This window comes from Bubalus kerabau, chromosome 21, assembly GCF_029407905.1.
Source record: "Bubalus kerabau isolate K-KA32 ecotype Philippines breed swamp buffalo chromosome 21, PCC_UOA_SB_1v2, whole genome shotgun sequence".
NCBI classification, from domain to species: domain Eukaryota; kingdom Metazoa; phylum Chordata; class Mammalia; order Artiodactyla; family Bovidae; genus Bubalus; species Bubalus kerabau.
Window position 1 is genome coordinate 25,285,736 of NC_073644.1, and position 19,097 is coordinate 25,304,832.

A 19,097-nucleotide genomic window follows, 5' to 3' on the forward strand; every position below is an offset into this window, starting at 1 on the left:
CAATAATGGTTAGGTTACCCAGGGTTCCAATAGAGCATGTACACAGTGTGAAGGAATAAAGGTGGGGGAACAAGCCTCTTCTACCTTGGGTACTTAGAGTTCCAAGTCTATTTAGGTATTTGAAACTATGGACCTGTCTCTTTCCTCCATGTGTCTAATCGTCTTTCAACATGACTTCTCTCCTTATCCTGCAACGGGTACATCCTGATAGAATAGACTACACTCAGGCTACAGTGATGTCAAGATGGCCGGTGGTAGACAGACTCCTCTCCCATTGCTGCAGCGACAGAAGCAGAGCCGTAGAACCAGAGGGCTGTTTTCAGTTCCCTGTCATTCGGTGATGGGAAAGATGGGACAGGTCCACTTTATTTGGTATATTTGGGGGAAAAAAACCCAGAAAAAGTGTGTCTGGATCATCAAATGAGATAATAGGGCAGAAACAGCAAGAGGTTATTAATTATCTGGTCCTGTCTTAACATGGGCTTCCCTGGTGGCTCAGATGGTAAAGAATCTGCCTGCGCTACAGGAGACCCAGGTTTGATCCCTGGTTCAGGAAGATCCCCTAGAGAAGGGAATGGCAACCCACCCCAGTATTCTTGCCTGGAGAATTCCATGGACAGAGGATAGATAGTACAACAAAAACTGAATTTTATACTTTATATGTCTGATACAATGAAAAGTAAATTTTGTTCAGTAAAGATAAAGCATTTCCGATACTGATGGCAGGAAAAGTCGACTACAGGAATAAAGAATAAAGAAAAGAAAAGAAAAAAAAGTGTTACATTTACATCAGTGCCTGGGAGACAGTAGGTTTCAACAAATATCTGTTAACTGTTATTTAAGTTTTGAAATTAAAAAATAAATACATAAAAGAAAAAAGGAAGGGAGAGAGAAAGAAAAGAAAGAAAGAGAAAGGGAAGGAAAGGAAGGGAAAGGAAAGGGAAGAAAGAAAGAAATAGAAAGAAGGAAAGAATACAGAAACAATAAATGATGGGGTGTCAGGGATATAGGGGAGCCATAGACTGAAAGATAGGACATCTTGTCTTGCAAGTGAGCTGCCCCAGAGACTTTGTCTGTGTTACTCTAACATGAGCTTTAGTTCCTGCCTTTGGCATGTCACTGGTTCATGCTTGTTTATATCAGGCAGGATGATCACAGGGCACTGAAATGTCCACGGGAGCCATCAGGGACATGTGGCCATACGAGTCTACTTTTGAGTTGAAAGGCAACTTTGTGTACACTGACGAAGGGACTAGGATTTATAAAAGAAAGAATGCCAGTTCCCAATGAGAATTATTATTATAACACTCTGCAGACCATCTTATTACATGCTCCACTTGTAGAAAAGTGAAGGAGATATTCCCATTTACGCTTTGCATTTGAAACCCATAGAAATTATGTGACTTGCTGCGAAAGCCACACAGATTTGATAACATTTACTGAAATGAAAAAAGTTACTCCTCTTAATAAAACTATAATCACCAAAATTATTTTAATGTCTGTATCTTCATTTTCTGAATTAGATATGAGCTTCAGTTCAGTTAGTCAGAACTGCTGAAAGCTATGAAATGTGACATATATTTGAATAAATTCAGTTTTAGTAATATTACTTCCAAGGACAAAAGGAACTGGAAATGAGCCAACTGGAAATAACTTATGCTTCCATGAAATAGATAAGAATGAACCCTACAATTGATGTTATCATTTGATGTGTCTAAGAAAAGATACTAAAACTCAGTTTGAAACCACTTTTTGGGGGAGGAAATCACATATATAGTAACTGGAAAAACCATTGCACATTAGGTGCAAATTTTAAAATGTATTTTATTAATTTTTTTTTTTTTTTTTTTTTTTACAAATGCCATAGTTGTAGGTCTAGGAAATAGCTATGTGCAACATCTTACCTTTAGTAGTTTCATGAGACCTTCTAACTGGACCATTAGCTCTCTCCGGCTCTCCTGGAGGGCAGACATTCTCTGCTCCAGCTCGTCCTTACGCTGTCTAAGAAAGAAGTAGTAGTTGTCGTTAGAAACAGCACTCAACTCACTGAGCTAATCACGTTTCCCAGTCTTGAGGCAGGGCAGTGGTGGACCACTAGAAAAAGGGCATCTCTGGGTCTTTGACATGGTTACCTGGCAGGGAAATGTCAAATGAATGAACAATTATAGCTTGTTAGTCATTTAGTTGAGTGTGACTCTTTGGGACCCCACGGACTGTAGCCTGCCAGGCTCCTCTGTCCTTGGAATTCTCCAGGCAAGAATGCTGGAGTGGGTAGCCATTCCTTTCTCCAGAGAACCTTCCTGACCCAGGGACTGTACCTGAGTCTCTTGGAGAAGGAAATGGCAACCCACTCCAGTGTTCTTGCCTGGAGAATTCCATGGACAGAGGAGCCTGATGGACTATAGTCCATGGGGTCCCAAAGAGTCACACAAGACTTAGCGACTATCACTCACTCCTGCATTGCAAGCAGATTCTTTACCATTTGAGATACCGGAGCAGCTAGGTATATGTTTAATTGTTAAAAGTCACAGTAAAACAAAATTAAAATCCTACTGGATATTTACCCTCATCTATCCTGAATTAACCATTTAATAAAATATTTTCTGAATGCTAATTATGTCATGGGCTCTGTGCTGTGCCACTGGGTCCTCAGATAACAAACAAAAACCAAACTGCCCCTGAAAAAGGCCAAACCCACAGATCCTCCAAGGCCAAGGACACTCGTAAATCTCACAGAAAATACCGATTACTTTAGTGTCTGGAAATCAGATTTAGAAAAGTAAATTTTTCATTTTTAAGAATTGTTTGATTCTTAATATGCAATGCGGTGCCTTTCAGAGGAGAACTTTTCCTTGTACAGAGTTTTATAGTTGATCTAAATTTTCTGGTTTGGGTTTGGCTGCTTAGAGTGAAGTCAGAAGAAAGGAGTTCCTACACAACTGTTGCAATAATCTACAAGGTTTGTGTCTGCTTAACTTTGTTTTGCAAAACTTCTATCAGCTGTCAACAAGAATGAAAACCAGGAAGGACACAAATACTAATGAGCCACATTTCTGAAGTATATTTTCCAAATCGATTTCAATCTCTTATTTCATGATTGCTAGTGAAAAAATGATATATACAATTTATTCCTTTCCCCAAGGACTTCTAATTCTGAAATACTGGAAATTATATATTTTTAAAATGTATGGCTGCCTTAACCACACTTGTGTTAATGTATGAATGGACACGTCTAGCCTCAATGACACAGGCATAATATTAAGTGGAGCTTATAGCAGGGGCTCTGAAATGAAAAACGGACCGCATAAAACTGTCACACTGGGTTAGGTCAGTGACTCATCCCGTTGAAAGATATTTTATGGGAGGACAGATGATGGATATAAATGAGACATTTCTAATTTGCTTTCATATAGGCTTTCTCTATAATGATTTATGAATTTAAAATTTATAAACATGTCACTTTTAAAATGTATTTGTATTTTTGGCTTTTATTGCTACTTAAAGTTTATTTTGAGAGACATCCTTCTGTTGATTTTCTTTACAGTTGCCCCTTTTCTGAATCTTGAGGATAAGGAACACCATAATTTTATAGACCTTAATGGTACCCTATTTTAGTCTTTTGTCTTGCTGGTCTGTAGAATTCTAATTCTGAAAAAGTCTTGCCCAATTCAACAATATTCTTCAGTGACAACTCCGTTAGCGGTTTTTTCCTTTGACCTTGTCTGCACATGGTGCTCCAGCTACATCCTCTGTAGGGCTTGGCAGAAGGCAGATAATGCTTCTGATTTATTTCCAGTTCTCGTCTAGATGTTGTTTTGTAATTTTTGGCCTTTTGAGAGCTAAAGGCCAAAAGCATTTTGAGAGGAAGGTTAAAGCAAACTTCAAATTATAGATAAGAAGTATTAAAAGAAGCATCTAAAAACCATCAGAAAAAATTAACTTATAGTAATGTATAATTAATCAACATTGAAATAGCCTTATTTGTATTTATCTTAAGTAATACTCTTTCAAAACATGACATTTACTCTTTCATGCGTTGCATTGAAATAAATTTAAAAAATTTATGTAATAATGTCTTCTCTGTAAGTGTTTACACCAATGGTTACCAAATGTGGGTTTGATAACAAAAGTGTGGTGCAGCCTCCAGTGTTCCAAGGAACACTGAGAAAACCTGGACTAAACAGTGATTTTATTTTCTTAGAGCTAAATATATCATCTCTAAAAGAATGCCTTTTATTCTGATATTCTGTCAGATTATTTTTAATTTTGTGTGTGTTAAAACCTACTTTCTTTAGGAGAGTGTTGGGATAATAGGCAAAATTTTTAATATGAACTGTATATTGCTTAGTTGCTCAGTTGTGTCTGACTCTTTGGACTGTATGACCCCATGGAATGTAGCCCACCAAGCATCTCTGTCCATGGAGTTCTCCAGGCAAGAATACTGGAGTGGGTTGCCATACCCTCTTCCAGAGGATCTTCCCAACCCAGAGAATAAACCCAGGTCTCCCACATGGCAGGTGGATTCTTTACCATCTGAGCCACCAGGGAAGGCTGAACTGTATATTAATAATAGATAATCATAATAAATATTAATATTAACTTTTCTGAGTTTGATGATGATACCATAGTTATAGAAGAGAATGTCTTTCTTTCTTCTTCGAAAATATATACATAAGTATTTAGGGGTAAAGGATTTTGATGTCTGCATTTTACTCTCAAATGGTTCATCAAAAATGTGTGTGTAGTTTACATATGTAAACATATATAGGGAGATAGAGAAAAGTGCGACAAAATGTTTGCACTCTCTAGGTGAAGCGTAGAAGGGAAATTTAGTATGATATTCTTAAAACTCTTCTGTAGGTGTAAATTGTTTTTCAAAATAAAAAGTTAAAAAATATACTGCATTCATGAAACATGCTAACAGGTGATGGTAGTTGAAAGATGTCATTGTAGGGACTTTCCTGGTGGTCCAGTGATTAAGAATCTGCCAGCCAATGCAAGGGACACGAGTTTGATCCCTGCCAGGAAGATCCCACCTGCCATGGAGCAACTAAGCCCTGCACCACAATTACTGAGCCTGCGCTCTAGAGCCTGTGCTCTGCCACAAGAGAAGCCACTGCGATGAGAAGCCCGTGCACCGCAATGAAGAGTAGCCCTTGCTTGCTGCAAACATAGAAGCTTGTGTGCTGCAACAAAAGCCTAGTATAACCCAAACAAAGCTGTTACCTGGTGAAACAAAAAGTGCTTAACTTTGTGTTGTTTCCCCCCACCAAAAAAAAAAAAAAAAAAAAAATTAAGCTGATCTAATGAAATTCAGTCCTGGGTGTTCATTGGAAGGACTGATGCTAAAGCTGAAACTCCAGTACTTTGGCCACCTCATGCGAAGAGTTGACTCATTGGAAAAGCCTCTGATGCTGGGAGGGATTGTGGGCAGGAGGAGAAGGAGACGACAGAGCATGAGATGGCTGGATGGCATCACCGACTCGATGGACATGAGTTTGAGTGAACTCTGGTTGTTGGTGATGGACAGGGAGGCCTGGCATGCTGCGATTCATGGGGTCGCAAAGAGTCGGACATGACTGAGCGACTGAACTGAACTGAATGAAATTCAGGTCTGGAAACCACAGACCTGCATCAGAGATTATAATTCCACAAAAAAGTCTCTTTATATTAATAAGTTTTCTCAAAGAATAATCTCATATACCTTAAAAAGAATGCAACTTTGGGGTATATAATATGCTTATTTTTTTAGACAAGAGATAAATATGAAAATTTATAATTGTTTTTCTTCCCATTTGTAGTGTGAAGTTGCTTCACAGTTTAATAGTTTCTTCTTTATAGAAGATGGTATTGTCTTTGCAAATACAGTTCTTTAGCTGTCTCTTAATGATTTTGCAGTGGGAAGGCTCACTAGATCACCTTGCAAACTTTCCCTCAGATTCCCCCATCCAATATGGGAAGGAAAGACCTGGGGAATCATATGGAATGCTGCAGGCCTTTCTCAGCTTCATCTGTGCCTCTTGATTGCCTGTATTCTAAAAATTAATATTAGGGCAAGATCTTTGACTCATGTGAATCTGACTTGCCAAGCCAATCCACTGTGTTAACTCAATATGTAACTCTCATCCTCCAGTGGCTTCCTGTTGTGGGATTGATAGCAATTTCCTCAAGATGGTCCACCTGGCCACACAGCATCACAGTCTACCCCATCTACATCTACAGCTCCAGCTCTTACCATGTACCTGTTTGCTCACTGCATTCTAGGTCAACAAAGCTTTTAGTTCCAAAAAAGATACCAGATTTGCTCTTGCTATTTGGTGTTTGTACATATAGGATCTATCTACCAGTAAAGCCTTTCATCAGCTACTTCCAGCTCCCTCCACTGTCCATAATCCCCATTCCCCGTGTATTTATCTTTCATGCTTCAACTCAAACAATCCTTCTTCATGGTAACTTCTGACTGATGTAGCAGCTTTGATAATTATGTCTTTTTTTTTTAAAGGAAGATTGCTTATAGAACTTTTCACAGTTAATAATCACACTCTTATTTGTGTAACTATTTAATTTATGTCATTTTCCTACTTGACCACAAATTCTATGAGACCAGGAACAATATCTTTTTCAACTCAGTTCTGGGCACACTGCATTTTAGAAATATTTGTTAAATTGAACTAACTGAATAATCAAAGGATAGCAGTGTATATTGTCCAGAGGCTGGGAATCAAGTAAGTGCTTATTATAATAGTCTAGGCAGGAGATAATTAAGACCCAAGGAAAGGAGAGGCTTCCCAGGTGACATTAGTGGTAAAGATACCCCCTGCCAATGCAGGAGACTTAAGAGATGGGGGTTCAATCCCTGGGTCAGGAAGATACCCTGGAGGAGGGCATGGCAACCCACTCCAGTATTCTTGCCAGAAGAATCCCATGGACAGAGGAGCCTAATGGGCTACAATCCATAGGATCACAAAGAGTCGGACACGACTGAGAATGCACGTATGCAAGGAGAGAGAATCTACCTGTGATGCTCACTGTGCAGGATTTTGGGCAAGTTATTTCACTTCTGTGAACCTCAGTTTCTTTATAGAAAGACTATAGTAGTAAGGGGCTTCCCTGGTGGCTCAGATGGTAAGGAATCTGCCTGCAATGTGGGAGACCCAGGTTTGATCCTTGGGTCAGGAAGACCCCCTGGAGGAGGAAATGGCAACCCACTCCAGTATTCTTGCCTGGTGGATCCCATGGACAGAGGAGGCTGGGGGGCTACAGTCCATGTGGTCTTAAAGAGTCAGACACGACTGAGGGACTAACCCTTTCCTTTCCCTGTAATAGTAATGGCCATCTCCCAGGTTTTTCACAGCAACTGTATGAAGCAGTGTGACAGTGTTAGGTGGGGCTTAGTGCACAGGAAGCGTCTATGAAATGCCTGTCCTACAATGCAATTCAGTTGCCAGATCTGGGTTGTAAACTTGGCTTTCAGCTTTGTCATGGCTAAAGTAAAAAGGGGAATGCGATCATTTAGAAAGGTTGTGGTGCCCTTAAGATAAAAATAAACTATGTGTTCATGAAAAGCAAAGCACTTATTTTGCTGCCCTCATTTCCCTGGTAAAGAAATTTCTCCTGTTGGCTTCTCAATAAGAGGCCCAGAAAAGATGTAATAGATGGAGGAGACCTCTGTCAAAGCTACAAAAAGGAGTTCCTTTGGCGGCTTCACATGGTCACCCCTCAGTGTGAACTCAAGGCCAAAGTGATTGGCAAGAGGTCACTGTTTTGGAACTCTTGAAGAAATGACTAAAGGATAAAACACTCAGAGCAGGGTTCCTGGGTATTTGTGAAACTTCCCAATTGCTAAAGTGCTTAGCACAGTATAAGTGGTTCATCATATCCAGAGAAATATCCCTCAAGGGAGGGTACTTACTCCAGGCAGAAGAAATGTGGAGAATATGGAATGCTTGCTAAGTTGCTCCAGTTGAGTCTGACTTTTGCGGCCCCTTGGACTGTAGCCTGCCAAGTTCCTCTGTCCATGGGATTTCCCAGGCAGGGATACTGGGGTGGGTTGCCATTTCCTCCTCCAGGGAATTTCTGGACCCAGGGATTGAACCCAGGTCTTCTGTGTCTTCTGCATTGGCAGATAGTTTCTTTGCCACTGAGCCACATGGGAAGCCCGGCACACAAATCTGCATGCATGCATGCATGCTAAGTCACTTCAATTGTGTCCAACTCTTTGTGACCCTATGAACTGTAGCTCATCAGGCTCCTCTGTCCATGGGATTCTCCAAGCAAGAATACTGTGCCCTCCTCCACAGAATCTTCCCGACCCAGGGATTGAACTTGCGTCTCCTGCATTGACTGGTGGGTGTTTTTTTTTTTTTTTTTTTTTTTTACCACCTGGGAAACCTGAAGAATATGGAGGCAGGCAAGCAAATCAGCTAGGATATAGGTGTTTCAGGTCTTAAGCCAGATGTGTGGGCCACCCTCTGATAGTGATGGCCAAAACTCTAGAAGTTCCCCACAGAGCCAGACTCCTTAGTATGGCTTTAAACTCAGCTAGGGTCATGAGAGGGGGTTCCAGGTGGTGCTAGCGGTAAAGAATCTGCCTGTCAATGGAAGAGATTAAGAGACACAAATTTGATCCCTGGGTTGGGACAATCCTGTGGAGGAGGGCATGGCAGCCCACTCCAGTATTCTTGCCTGATGAATGCCCATGGACAGAGGAGCCTGGCGGGCTATGGTCCATTGGGATGTAAAGAGTCAGGCATGACTGAAACGACTTAGTATGCCTGCACATACTAGACTCAACTTTCTTTACTTGTGAGTCTGAAGGGCTGACATCATCCTATTTGGCAAAATATGCTACTTTCAAGCAGTGATTTACTTTCATAAGCCCTTGAGGAGGAGGAGGATGTAAAACATTCTTTTCCTTTTCATTTTCATCCCTTCTGGGTGATGGTGTGGCAGAATATGCAAGAACTGCTAAAACATCTCTCTGAAAGTAGGACCAGAAATCACATATATTGAAAAGGAAGACTTTATGTTTCTTCCATTAAATTATTTTGTTCTTCTAAAGTGTGATGTGATCTCTGCACATCCAGAAACCTCTACAAGCTGCAATCTCTACAGATCTCCTTTCCATAACTCAGGCCTTTGGTGGGTCTCCCCCTCCAGTCAAGTGTATGAGCCTGGGGAGACTGGATCCCACCTGAGAGGCAGGACCTGCTCCCTGGCCAGGTGTGCTGAGTGCTCAGATGTGAATATGTCCATAGAGCTGGGTTAGAGTGGAGCCTCTAGAAAGATCCATACAATCAACCGGGACTTGGTAAAACACAAATACAGCCATACAGAATGTGCTAAATTTAGTCTCCTTGTAAGGAGGAAGTTAAAGTGTTAGTCACTCAGTTGGGTCTGACTCTGTGTGGCTCCATGGACTGTAGCCCACCAGGCTCCTCTGTCCAAAAGTTTCCTAGGCAAGAATACTGGAGTGGGTTGCCATTTCCTTCTCCAGGGGTTCTTTCCGACCCAGGGATTGAACCCAGGTCTCCTACATTGTAGGCAGATTCTTTACTGTCTGAGCCACCAGAGTAAGCAAGTGGCGCTCTAATGCTGACTAGGGGCACTCTAATTTCTGAGCAGAGGCATCTGTTCTTATTATAAAAAATTAATAAGAGTTAGTTGCCTTGGAGTTAGATACATCTGAAATACATTTGACATCCAAACTGAAAGATGGAAAGAATGTTATACTTGCTGACTCTAACTGCCTTGTGAAATATGACATTTCCACTAGGGAGTATCTTTGGGTTATGTTTGCACTGTTTTCCATACGGGCAGGTTTGGGTCAGTGCCATATTCAAGGCATGTTGGTAAGTCTGAAGCAGAGCCCCTGGTCTGACTCCTTTTGCACGTGCTCACAGTCCTCATCCACGCCCGGCTGCTGTCTACAATCTGAGGCTGAGAAGTACCCTGAAATTCAGGGGTGGAACCAAATGACCTTCTTCAGTCCTTTCCAGCAATATGTCATGATGACCGACTAGGTAACACCAGGCCTTTAAATTCATTTGCAGAACAAGAAGGTGTGAGGATCTGTATAGAAAACTCTTAGGGACCAAGAGTTGGAGAGAATTTATGGGTCACAGATAAATTTTTAAATTTAAAAAGTGATGATTATTTAGTTGTTTACATGTTTGTTTTGTTGATCACTTTTATCATAAACATATTGTTGATAGTGCAAATAACTAAAAAGAGTTGAGTTCAAATTCTTTTTTCCAGCAAGACAGATACAGAGAACAAACTAGTGGTTACCAGAGGGGAGAGAAAAATGGGGGATGGGAGATACAGGGCTAGGCATTAAGAGGTACCAACTATAATGTATAAAATAACCTGCAAGGATATATTGTAAAACACGGGGAATATAGCCAATAGTTTATAAAAACCATAAATGAAGTATGGGGTTTCCCTGGTGGCTCAGGTGGTAAAGAATCCACCTGCAATCCAGGGGACCCAGATTTGATCCCTGGGTTGGGAAGACCCCCTGCAGAAGGGAATGGCTATTCTCTCCAGTATTCCTGCCTGGAGAATTCCATGAACAGAGGAGCCTGGAGGGCTACAGTCCATGGGGTCACAGAGTCTGATGTGACTGAGCAACTAAGTGCACACAGCACAGCTTCCATAATATCATACTTACACAATAACTGACATCAACTATACTGTAATTAAAAAAAAGAATGCACAATAAATTTTTTTTCCTAGTGAAACATTTGGTTTTGGATCTGAAGAACACTGTGTCCTTTTCTCTGTGTCAAAGAACAAATTAAAATGTAAATAGCTTCTTTTCTCAGACCCCCAAATCTCAGCAATGAGATGTGTGCTATAAAAATGAAAGCAAACAGCCATTGGCAGCTACAGAGGTTGACGACCATTTTCCGGTGGACACTGTCAGAAGGTTTGGACGATCTCAAACACTGCCCTTCCTGAGATGCCTTGAGCTCCTTTTCTTACCTGAGGAGCCGCAGCTCTGCCAGCAGAGTGGGGTTCTGCTGTGCCTTCTCTGGCGTGGGCTGAGAAGCTTGTTCATGCTCTAGCCGCAGCCTCTGGATCTCCTGTAGGATTTCTCTTGGGAGAGAGGAGGAAGGAGAGAAACCTGGTCAGTTAACTTCCAGGACGTGCAGGATCTAACATGTGAGCTGATCAGGGCCACCAGAGCAAAGAAAGAAGGGATCGTCCTGTGTGTTGGAGCAAAACCTATCCTCATGAACTGATGGTGTTTATGAGGTGTTGGCTGTAGCTAAGTTGTGTTAGGGGACTGTTGACTGAAATAGTCTGCATTGGTCAGGCACGGTGATAACTGATGATAACTGCTTGCTTGAATTGTCTCACAACTAAGGTTCAAATAAGGAATGTGCTGTGCTGCTGCTGCCAAAAACTAACTGGGAGAATCTGGGAGGGACCAGAGGAGGGTGGAGATGACCAACCTCCCAGAATCCTTTGCACAAGAATCCATCTTGGCTGAGAGTTGCGCTTACCACCAGGAAGGACCCTGAGTGTTAGTCGCTCAGTCATGTCCGACTCTTTGCCACTCCCTGGACTGTAGCACCCCAGGCTCCTCTGTCCATGGAATTCTCCAGGCAAGAATACTGGAGTGGGTGGCCATACCTTCTCCAAGGAAGGAACCTGAGTCAGACCAAATATGGGCCAAGCAAGATGACTGGCCAGAGACAACTTGGAAACTAACCCCAATTACCATAAAACCTGAGACTGTGAATCAGGAGGCAGAGCAGTCCTCCTGTGTTCCTGTGGGCTGCTCGTCCCCTGGGGCATCCTTCCCAATGAAATCTTTTGCTTTGTCAGCATGTGTGTCTCCTTGGACAATTCATTTCCCAGTGTTAGACAAGAGCCCACTCTCAGGCCCTGGAAGGGGCCCTCTTCCTGCAACAGTTGAGTGCTGTGGATGAAGGATACTGCCTGCATCTCCAGTACATCCTAGGAACCAGGAAGGCCTGCTTGTGTCATTGGGACCTTCAAACTGACTGTTCTCCCCAGGACCTAATCTCTCTAGTCAGTAATATAATGCTGCAGTAAAGTGTTCAACTTTGCAAAGCACACTGCTTAAGAGATGAAAATGAATCTTCCTCTTATTTATGATCTCAGTCTGACACCTTATACTACCTGCAGATACCAAGTAAGAGATGCTTGGAAGGAAAATAAGGATAAATGGCATTCATTTTACGAAACTAAATAACCCCATTCTCACACCAGAAATGAAATTCTTCTCACTGAATTTATTTGAAAAGCCCCCAGTTAGGCAAAATTCTTTTCTCTTTTCTTAACATTTTCAAGCTTAACAATGGATCTCAATGAGGGTAGCCTTAAGAAGGAAAGTGATTTTAAAAGGATTCAGTGTAATTGAGTCAGTGACCGAAGAGTGCTATTGGTGTGACCTTGGTCAGGGGTGAGACGTGTCCGTCTATCATTAATGTTGGGTTCTGGTTTGCCTTGCATTGGGGTGAACATTAGGCCAGCCATAAAGGATAGGTGACCGACAAAGCAAATTATCCCTAAGTGAGTTAGATGCTATTAGGCAAGGTTACAAGTCATGGGTTCTTGGGGGAGGGGTCAGCCTCCCATCCAGTAAAATGCAGAAGAGCCAGTAAGACAGAACAAAGCACCGAGAATGAGAATGGAAGGTGAACCTGGTGAGCAAGGGGGCTGGGTGACTTTCCATCTGAAAGGCTGATTTACTATCTCCTGCTCCACAAACACGCCAGCATCAAGAAGCTAATTACGAGTGAGTCACTGTCCCTTTCATGGATATGGACCATAATTCAGTGGTTTTCAATTTTTTTTTTTTGCTCCCCCTTGGTGTTTCAGGTGGAAATTTTTCTTTAAAAGGAATCTTCTATGGAAACCTAACATATCAGACAGTTAAGAAGAAACTTCTCTGGTTAAAGAAGGGCGCGCCCTGCACTCCTGGCTCTTCTTCCTTCCTCTCTGTGTGTGCAGTTGCTTCGGTTGCGTCTGACTCTGTGTTATCCTATGGACCGCAGCCTGCCAGGCTCCACTGTCCATGGGATGCTCCAGGCAAGAAGACTGGAGCGGTGGCCATGCCCTCCTCCAGGGGATCTTTCCGACCCAGGGATCAAACTGGCATCTCTTTCAACTGCTGCACTGGCAGGTGTGTTCTTTACCACCAACACCACCTGGGATGCCTCTTCTTCCTCTTCATGCACCCCTACGGGGCCCCTGGGGTCCCAGAGAGCTCAGCCTGAAAATCAGTGAGCTGAGATTTCCAAGTTCCTCAGGGCTAACATCCTGACATTCTGTGACCTCCACTAGGTCTCCTTGTTGATTCTGAGGACAGAACCATGACAGAACCATTTTGCCCCAAAGAAGGAAAATAGAGAAGCAGCTCTAGCAGAAAAAACATAATGATAAGGTAGGCAAGGAGCATGAAGTGCTTAGACTACACCCGGGAACTGTGTTGTCTTCTGGTATGTGTGTGTGCTCAGTCACTAAGCAGTCATTGTCTTCTTAGTCTTATTTAATCCTCCTAACAGTTCTATTAGGAGCTGTTCTATATACAGGGACTGCTATTATCTGTCTCATGAATGAGGGAATCGAAGCATAGACTGGTTACAAATCTTGTCCAAGTTCAATATCTAGGTGGTAGTGGTCATTTGAACTCAGGTTGGTGTGCCCCAAAGCTCATACATAGCAGACTCCTTTAGTTTTCACTACTTGGTCTTACAGGTGTAGCCTAGGCAGGCTGTGACTTAGACAATGTAATTCGAAGAGTCTTGCTACTCCTAATACTAACTCCAACTGGCTCCTCTAAGTAGGCTCTAAGGAAGCATTATTTTCTAAAGATCACTGCTGAAACATCCATGAACTACCTAGGGTAGTCACAAAGTCAAGTGAGCAATTCTATCCTCCCTTGAAGCCCAGAGATCTGATTACTGGGTTAACTGTCACTTTAGAGACCATGGGATCCCTGGGTGATTTCCATGGTACAGGAACTGTGACCTGGATAAGCTTCTGAAACACGGTTCTAGAGTCATCCATGGGGTTGAGGCTGCTGGCTTAGAGAGATGAGTTCGGGATGGACTAGATGATCTTTAGGCACGGGGTGCGGAAGGAACTCAGGGACAGGATGAAGCTCTCTTCCTGCCATCTTTTCTCATTCCCATTCCTCTATTCTCTCTCTGGTCCTTCAGAAAGTGCAATCCCCAAATGCCCTAGAACTAAGCAGAAGGAGTGGTAGCATGGCACACCCAGCACAATCATGGGGCCTCTTGTTGATTCTGGAATCCCACGTGGAGGTACATATTCCTGGGTTATTTCCTTAAAGGAAGTCCCGATTTCCTCCTCGAGTCTCTTCCCAGGCGGCTCTAGTGGTAAAGAACCCACCTGCCAATGCAGGAGAGACTTAGGTTTGTCCCTGGGTCGGGAAGATCCCCTGGAGGAGGAAATGGCAACCTGCTCCCATATTCTTGCCTGGAGAATTCCATGGACAGAGGAACCTACAGTCCACAGGGTTGCAGAGTCAGACAGGACTGAAGCAACTTAGCACACACGGATGACATCCCTATGCTGAGTGGAAGCAGAGAACTGGAAGGGAGAATAAATGCTTTGGAAAGGTAGGAGAGTAGATCAAAATTGCAACCAAGATTAGCTATTTGTGTGCTTGTAAATTTTCAGTTTAGTCTTTTTTTCCAAGAATATGAAAATGTCCTGAATTTTTACCTTCCTTTTAACTTTTTTCAGTAGAACTTCAAAGAATAGCTTGACCATTTATCCCAAGATTTTCAGGTCAGACTCTATCGGCATGTAACAATGATCACAACTTTCTCCTTTACCAGTTTGATCTCAGAAGGCACATCAGTGTTTAAAGATGAGATTAAATATTAAGACATTTTGGTGCTGCTCTGAGAAATACAGAAGGTACAAGTTGTTTTTATGTGAGGCTTACTCAGCACTGAGTTTAAGATCTGACTCAGCAATTTATTATTTTCTCACTCAGTATATATTTGCTGAGCTTCTACAGTGTTTCAGTGTACCAGGCATGGTTCTGGAACCCAGGGGCCATTTGTCATGGACTCAGTTCTCAAAGAAATTCCATATCTGTCAGATGAGACAGAGAATAAGAAGGAAACAGACACTTGAATGCATTTTTTTTCATGCATTCAAAAAGAGATAGGCATGCATGTGTGTGCATGCGTGTGCATGCACACACACACACACACACACACACACACACACACAGGGATGTAATAGAGAGTGGTTCCTGGAGTAGGAGGTATCAGAGAGGTGGTCTTATAGGAGATGCCACTTGAGCTGAGACCTGAGCAGTGAGGAAGAGCCATCTCTGCAGAGACCCTGAGGAAGAGCTCTGTAAGCTAGGAGAACAGCCAGTACTTGAAAGGCTGTAAAGAAAGAAAGAAGCAGGAGTGTAATGAGTAAGGTGGGCAGTGGCTGGAAAGGGAGGCAGGAATCAGGTCAGGTTGGACCTGCCGGCTGTGGTCAGAGGGGGGGTTTTATTCAATGTAACGGAAACTCAACAGAGATTTTTGAACAAGAAATAACATGATATGATTTATGTATTATAAAGTGACAGGTTGCACTGAGTGGGAATGGAGGAGATGAAGTGCCTGGTTTTGGGGAACTCTCAAGGGGCAGACGGTGAGTCAATCTGTGTTGAATAAAGAGGAAAACCTCCTGATGGATGGGGCGTGGAAATGTTTGGCTTGAATGAGTGGGTGATGGTGGTGTCCCTAGATGCCTCTTTAGCCCGCGATCCTCACAGGGCCCTCCCTGGTGAGACTTCTACTTGTCTCTGGGTGATTAAGATACTTAGTCTTTAGCACCCAGGGGGGCCCTTCTGCCTTAGACAGCTCCTTAATAAAAATAAGTATCTCAGAAAAAGGGAACTGATACTATCTAGGGACATTACATTAATTGTATTGACATCTCTGAATATATATATATATATATACATATATATATATGTGTATATATATATATTTTTTTTTTCCCCTCATGAAGTTTCTGATGATCTAAAATTTAAAGATTAGTTTTTCAGAAGCAGCATCACTGACTCTAGATGACTTCCCTTATATGTATATGCCTACAGGGTGAAAAAAACCTGGACAGTTAAAAGCATGACTATAGGCTATTAATGAACGTGCACTTTGATCATAACAGCCAGTCTGTCTAAAGTCTTACCTGTTCTTGTTTTCTAGTTCTGCGATCAGCTGCCTTTGTTGCTTATTTGCATCAATGGTGAAGGAGATGTCAGGGGCGCTCCTCTGCTGAGTTGGCTGCTGTAAAATACGTGGTTTACACTATTTAGTATCGGGCAGGGGAATCTATGTGTGTTTGAAAAGACAGGAGTTGTGAGATACGCACACGAAAGAGACAACCATTTTTATCAAAACAAAAAAAGCAAAACACGTAAAATTAAATGGCCGTTCCTCTCCTAAGGACCAGCTTTTGGGGAGGTCTGGAGCACATTTATGGGATGGAAAGGAGAAAAGAATTCTTTTGCAGGCAAATACACAAAACATGGGAAAAACTGGTTCCAAATTTCTGATATTGGGGAGCGAGTTCATTCTTGCCATGCTGTTCCCAGTGCAGCTATTTTTTTTTTCAGTAAAGGGCTTTCCCGGTGGCTCAGATGATAAAGAATCCACCTGTAATGCTGGAGACCTGAGTTCGATCCTTGGGTCTGGAAGATCCCCTGGAGAAAGGAATGGCTACCCACTTCAATAAATGAACCACTGTTGAGGTATCTTTCTCTAGAATTACTGTTCAACCACTGTAATATATAATTAAAAAATGTATAGTTTTAAAGTGAAAGTGAAAGTTGCTCAGTCGTGTCCTACTCTTGTGACCCCGTGGACTATATAGTCCATGGAATTCTCCAGCCCAAAATACTGGAGTGGGTCGGTTTCCTTCTCCAGAGGATCTTCCCAACCCAGGGATCAAACCCAGGTCTCCTGCATTGCAGGCGGATTCTTTACTAGCTGAGCCACAAGGGAAGCCCAAGAATACTGGAGTGGGTAGCCTATCCCTTCTCCAGCAGATCTTCCCCACCCAGGAATCAAACCAGGGTCTCCTGCATTGCAGGAAGATTCTTTACCAACTGAGCTATCAGGGAAGCCTATAGTTTTAAAGTCAGAGTTATTATGACTTTTTGTCTCTTCTTCTTTTGGTCAAAATACTTCCAGCATTTCTTCACTCATATATGTAATTTTCTGTTGATGGGTTGCAACCAGCTTGAACAACTGATGTAAATGCAGTCACCACTTTCTCCCTTCTTATATAATCACATATATTGATATAGAAGAATATGATTATATAAGAATTATATACATGGCTATATATGACTGCTGCTGCTGCTGCTGCTAAGTCGCTTCAGTCGTTTCCGACTCTGTGCGACCCCAGAGAGGGCAGCTCACCAGGCTCCGCCATCCCTGGGATTCTCCAGGCAAGAACACTGGAGTGGGTTGCCATTTCCTTCTCCAATGCATGAAACTGAAAAGTGAAAGGGAAGTCGCTCAGTCGTGTCTGACTCTTAGTGACCCCATGGACTGCAGCCCACCAGACTTCTCCATCCATGGGATTTTCCAGGCAAGAGTACTGGAGTGGGGTGCCATTGCCTTCTCTGGCATATATGACTAGATATCATATATATGATTTTATAACAATAGATATGTATATATATCTCATATACTGTATTTATATGTTCTGTCCTGTACTGTGCTTTCTTGCTGAATTGTGTCCGACTCTTTGTGACCCCATGGGCTGTAGCCCACCAGGTTCCTCTGTTCACGTGGATTCTCCAGGCAAGAATACTGGAGCGGGTTGCCATGTTCTCCTCCAGGGGATCTTCCCAACCCAGGGATTGAACCCAGGTCTCCTGCATTGCAGGTGGACTCTTTACCATCTGAACCACCAGAGAAGTCCAAGAATACTGGAGGGGGTAGCCTATCCCTTCTCCAGGGGATCTTCCTGACCAAGAATCAAATCAGGGTCTCCTGCATTGCAGGCAAATTCTTAGCCAGCTGAGCTACCAGGGATGCTGCGTGTATGTGTATGTGTATTTAGTGAAGGAATTATTTGATATTGTTTTATAGAAAAAGGGTCAGGACTTCCCTTGTGGTCCAGTGGTTAGGAATTCGCCTGCCAATGCAGAGAACACAGATTCGATTCCTGTTTGGGAAGATTACACATGCCAGAGGGCAACTAAGCCCATGAACCACAACTACTGAAGCCCGCACGCCCTACAGCCCAGGCTCCACCCACAAAAAAGAAGCCATTGCAGTGAGAAGCCTGCACACCGCAGCTAGAGAAAGCCCGCATGGAACAGCGATGAAGACCCAGCACAATCAATCAATAAACAACAGGGCCAGATTATGTAGATTTCCCTGTGCTTTCTTTGCTCTACAATACATTATAACAATTCCCCCCAATTTTTAAAGCAAATAAAAAAAAAATCACAACTAATCTTTCTACCACAGAATGTCAAGCTTTAAAAAAATAGCACCCATTGTCTAAGCCCAAAGACATGGAGAAATGCTGCCTGAATTTTAATTTCAGAAAACTAACTGTAGGGAAAGGTTTAAACTTGGTGAAGCTCTGGCTTTCATAAAGTTTTTCTATCACTTTTTAATTTAGCATTTCTTTTAACAAAGATACAATTTGTATTAGTATTGAAGAATTGTGAGGTCCTATATTTTATATTCTAAATGGTCTTCTATAGCTAAGTCTGGCCTTTGGCACCTTTGACATGTGATGAAGGTTTTTTTTTAATTTTATGACATCATTTTCTCTTTCTTGTACATATTTTGTATATATTTTGTGTTCTGTGCTCAGTTGCTTGCTGCTGCTGTTGCTAAGTTGCTTCAGTCGTGTCCGACTCTGTGAAACCCCATAAACGGCAGCCCACCAGGCTCCTTTTCCCTGGGATTCTCCAGGCAAGAACACTGGAGTGGGTTGCCATTTCCTTCTCCAATGCATGCATGCATCCTAAGTTGCTTCAGTCATGTCTGACTCTGTGCAACCCTATGGACAGCAGCCCACCAGGCTCCTCTGTGCATGGAATTCTCTAGGCA

General features: G+C 42.5%; 1 protein-coding gene across 15 annotated transcripts in view; it reads right to left on the reverse strand.

The window, feature by feature from the left end:
- Positions 1-19,097, reverse strand: part of DTNA (dystrobrevin alpha) — a 317,537-nt gene that overhangs the window by 25,171 nt on the left and 273,269 nt on the right. For 14 of the 15 annotated variants that reach the window (XM_055559506.1, XM_055559513.1, XM_055559505.1 and 11 more), the window contains 3 exons: positions 16,207-16,304; positions 10,987-11,100; positions 1,905-2,001 (listed from right to left, as the gene is read on the reverse strand). In XM_055559506.1, coding sequence (XP_055415481.1) covers positions 1,905-2,001; positions 10,987-11,100; positions 16,207-16,304 — 309 coding nt within the window. Of the gene's footprint in view, positions 1-13; positions 737-1,904; positions 2,002-10,986; positions 11,101-16,206; positions 16,305-19,097 lie in introns of those variants that run through there. The other variant, XM_055559518.1, reaches the window with a different exon arrangement.